Source organism: Phytophthora infestans, genomic scaffold (genome assembly GCF_000142945.1).
Source record: "Phytophthora infestans T30-4 supercont1.187 genomic scaffold, whole genome shotgun sequence".
Classification (NCBI taxonomy): domain Eukaryota; phylum Oomycota; class Peronosporomycetes; order Peronosporales; family Peronosporaceae; genus Phytophthora; species Phytophthora infestans.
Genome location: NW_003303572.1, coordinates 174,149 through 177,318, shown reverse-complemented (window position 1 = coordinate 177,318; position 3,170 = coordinate 174,149). Strand labels below are relative to the sequence as shown.

Sequence of the window (3,170 nt, the reverse complement as noted above, 5' to 3'; positions counted from 1 at the left end):
GAAGCAATTCTCGACGATGAGCTACCATTATCCACGAGTACGTCCCGGTCACAGCGAAAGTTTAAGGTTAAGTGGGTCGGCTACGATGAGCCTACTTGGAAACCACTGTCGAATTTGTCATGTGGAGGTCTCCTGTTTGACTATCTACGACAGAAGAAGCGTACAAATGGTGCAAGTTGCAGATGAGGATTAACATTTATTGCACCAAATGTTACACCAACTCAGCGGACGAGACAGGCCGAGTTGAGATGGAATGCTACTGTGTCGAAATTACATATACTGAATAATTACGAAATGAAGTCCTGAACGATACTTACGGGACGCCCAGTCAAAAGAAGAAAATTAAAATGTTGGCGATCCGAACTCCAAGTGAGTTGAACCCGACGGAGACAACTGGGAAGAGCTCAGCGGACTCGACGATTGGAGGTGTGGCGTCGTAACAGACGTCGCCCCTTGGAAAACTGCGGAGGAGATGCAACATCCGCAGCCGTGGCAAGAAGTATCATCGCCGAGCTAGCCAACGAGACTGATGCCGAACCAGGTGGAAGAAGAACCGGTGCCTCAGGGCCCGACTCGGCTGAAGTGTGTTGAGGCGGATCCGTTCCACTATGGAGTGGAGTGCCGAACAGAGACATACTCGGAGACGCGCCTCGGAGATTGGGAGAACCCAACCCGTCGTCCGCCGAGTCGTCATCAGACGCACTCTCATCATCCGAGCCGAGTTTTCCTCCGTCGTGGTCATCTCGGTGGCCATTTCCGTAGTGGTACCCTCGACAAAACGTCTCCGTCTCCTCGGACGTCTCGGTTGTCTGCTTGCTCGATCCCGTGCCCGCGCCACTCGTACAGCCAGATGACACAGCGTAGCCACCGCGTTCAGCCACACTGCGGGCCACGTCGCCACTCACGTCTTCGCGTGCCAAGGCTCTCACGTCCTCGCTCGTCACTGTCTCCGTCGTTTTCCGTTTCCTCCGTCGTGGTCATCTCGGTGGCCATTTCCGTAGTGGTACCCTCGACAAAACGTCTCCGTCTCCTCGGACGTCTCGGTTGTCTGCTTGCTCGATCCCGTGCCCGCGCCACTCGTACAGCCAGATGACACAGCGTAGCCACCGCGTTCAGCCACACTGCGGGTCACGTCGCCACTCACGTCTTCGCGTGCCAAGTCTCTCACGTCCTCGCTCGTCACTGTCTCCGTCGTTTCCGTTTCCTCCGTCGAGGTCATCTCGGTGGCCATTCGGTAGTGGTACCCTCGACAAAACGTCTCCGTCTCCTCGGACGTCTCGGTTGTCTGCTTGCTCGATCCCGTGCCCGCGCCACTCGTACAGTCAGATGACACAGCGTAGTCACCGCGTTCAGCCACACTGCGGGTCACGTCGCCACTCACGTCTTCGCGTGCCAAGGCTCTCACGTCCTCGCTCGTCACTGTCTCCTTCGTTTTCGTTTTCTCCGCCGTGGGCCTCTCGGTGGCCATTTCCGTAGTGGTACCCTCGACAAAACATCGCCGTCTCGTCGGTCGTCTCGGTTGTCTGCTTGCTCTCCCCCGTGCCCGCGCCACTCGCACAGTCAGATGACACATCGTAGCCACCGCGTTCAGCCACACTACGGGTCACGTCGCCACTCACGTCGTCGCGTGCCAAGGCTCTCACGTCCTCGCTCGTCACTGTCTCCGTCGTTTCCGTTTCCTCCGTCGTGGACATCTCGGTGGCCATTTTCGTAGTCGTACCCTCGACAAAACATCGCCGTCTCCTCGGTCGTCTCGGTTGTCTGCTTGCTCTCCCCCGTGCCCGCGCCACTCGTACAGTCAGATGACACAGCGTAGCCACCGCGTTCAGCCACACTGCGGGCCACGTCGCCACTCACGTCTTCGCGTGCCAAGGCTCTCACGTCCTCGCTCGTCACTGTCTCCGTCGTTTCCGTTTCCTCCGTCGTGGACATCTCGGTGGCCATTTCCGTAGTGGTACCCTCGACAAAACATCGCCGTCTCGTCGGTCGTCTCGGTTGTCTGCTTGCTCTCCCCCGTGCCCGCGCCACTCGTACAGTCAGATGACACATCGTAGCCACCGCGTTCAGCCACACTGCGGGTCACGTCGCCACTCACGTCTTCGCGTGCCAAGGCTCTCACGTCCTCGCTCGTCACTGTCTCCGTCGTTTTCGTTTCCTCCGTCGTGGTCATCTCGGTGGCCATTTTCGTAGTGGTACCCTCGACAAAACGTCTCCGTCTCCTCGGTCGTCTCGGTTGTCTGCTTGCTCGATCCCGTGCCCGCGCCACTCGTACAGTCAGATGACACATCGTAGCCACCGCGTTCAGCCACACTGCGGGTCACGTCGCCACTCACGTCTTCGCGTGCCAAGGCTCTCACGTCCTCGCTCGTCACTGTCTCCGTCGTTTCCGTTTCCTCCGTCGTGGTCATCTCGGTGGCCATTTCCGTAGTGGTACCCTCGACAAACGTCTCCGTCTCCTCGGTCGTCTCGGTTGTGTGCTTGCACGATCCCGTGCCCGCGCCACTCGTACAGTCAGATGACACAGCGTAGCCACCGCGTTCAGCCACACTGCGGGTCACGTCGCCACTCACGTCTTCGCGTGCCAAGGCTCTCATGTGGTGTAGTAGAACACACAAATACCGTCAGATGTGGATTCCTTACACAAAACACAACGCATCGCCGAGTTAGGTCGGCGGTTGTATGGCCTGCGCAGAGGGTGGTCCCCTCGCGGTCCGGCCCTTCCGGGACAGACGAGTGGCTCGCTTCCACTCGGTTCCGATCGCGGTCCGGCCCTTCCGGGACAGACGAGTGGCTCGCTTCCACTCGGTTCCGACTAACCAAGTCAGATCACTTCCGAGGCTCCACCGAGTTTGGTTCGGCTGATCTCGTTCACAACCCTGTGCCCTCCGCCAAAGGATGGACGACGGCGCGCGAGCGCTTTTACAGGTCACCGAGCGCAGAGGCTGCTCAGCTAGAAGTGTTACGGCACCCGGGCTATCCGACGTACCGGCCCGCTGAGTATGCGGGGCTTTCTTTCGCGCGTAGCGAGACTTTGTCCTACCCGGACCGACCTAATCTCTTGGCGCTACCAGTCAATACCCTACAAGCTATGCCTCTCGAGTATTGACGGCAGGCATAATCCAGCCCTATGCAGGGACTTACCGGAAAAGTGTACACGTGTCTTGGACTAG

At 58.6% G+C, this 3,170-nt stretch overlaps 1 protein-coding gene across 1 annotated transcript; it reads right to left on the bottom strand.

Annotated features, from left to right (window-relative positions):
- Positions 1-404: 404 nt before the first annotated feature.
- Positions 405-2,594, bottom strand: PITG_20406 (uncharacterized protein; the record flags this gene model as incomplete). Its single annotated transcript, XM_002895362.1, has 4 exons — positions 405-943; positions 1,084-1,551; positions 1,620-2,027; positions 2,096-2,594. The coding sequence occupies 4 exons, from the start codon at positions 2,592-2,594 to the stop codon at positions 405-407; spliced, it is 1,914 nt and encodes a 637-aa protein (XP_002895408.1).
- Positions 2,595-3,170: the final 576 nt, after the last annotated feature.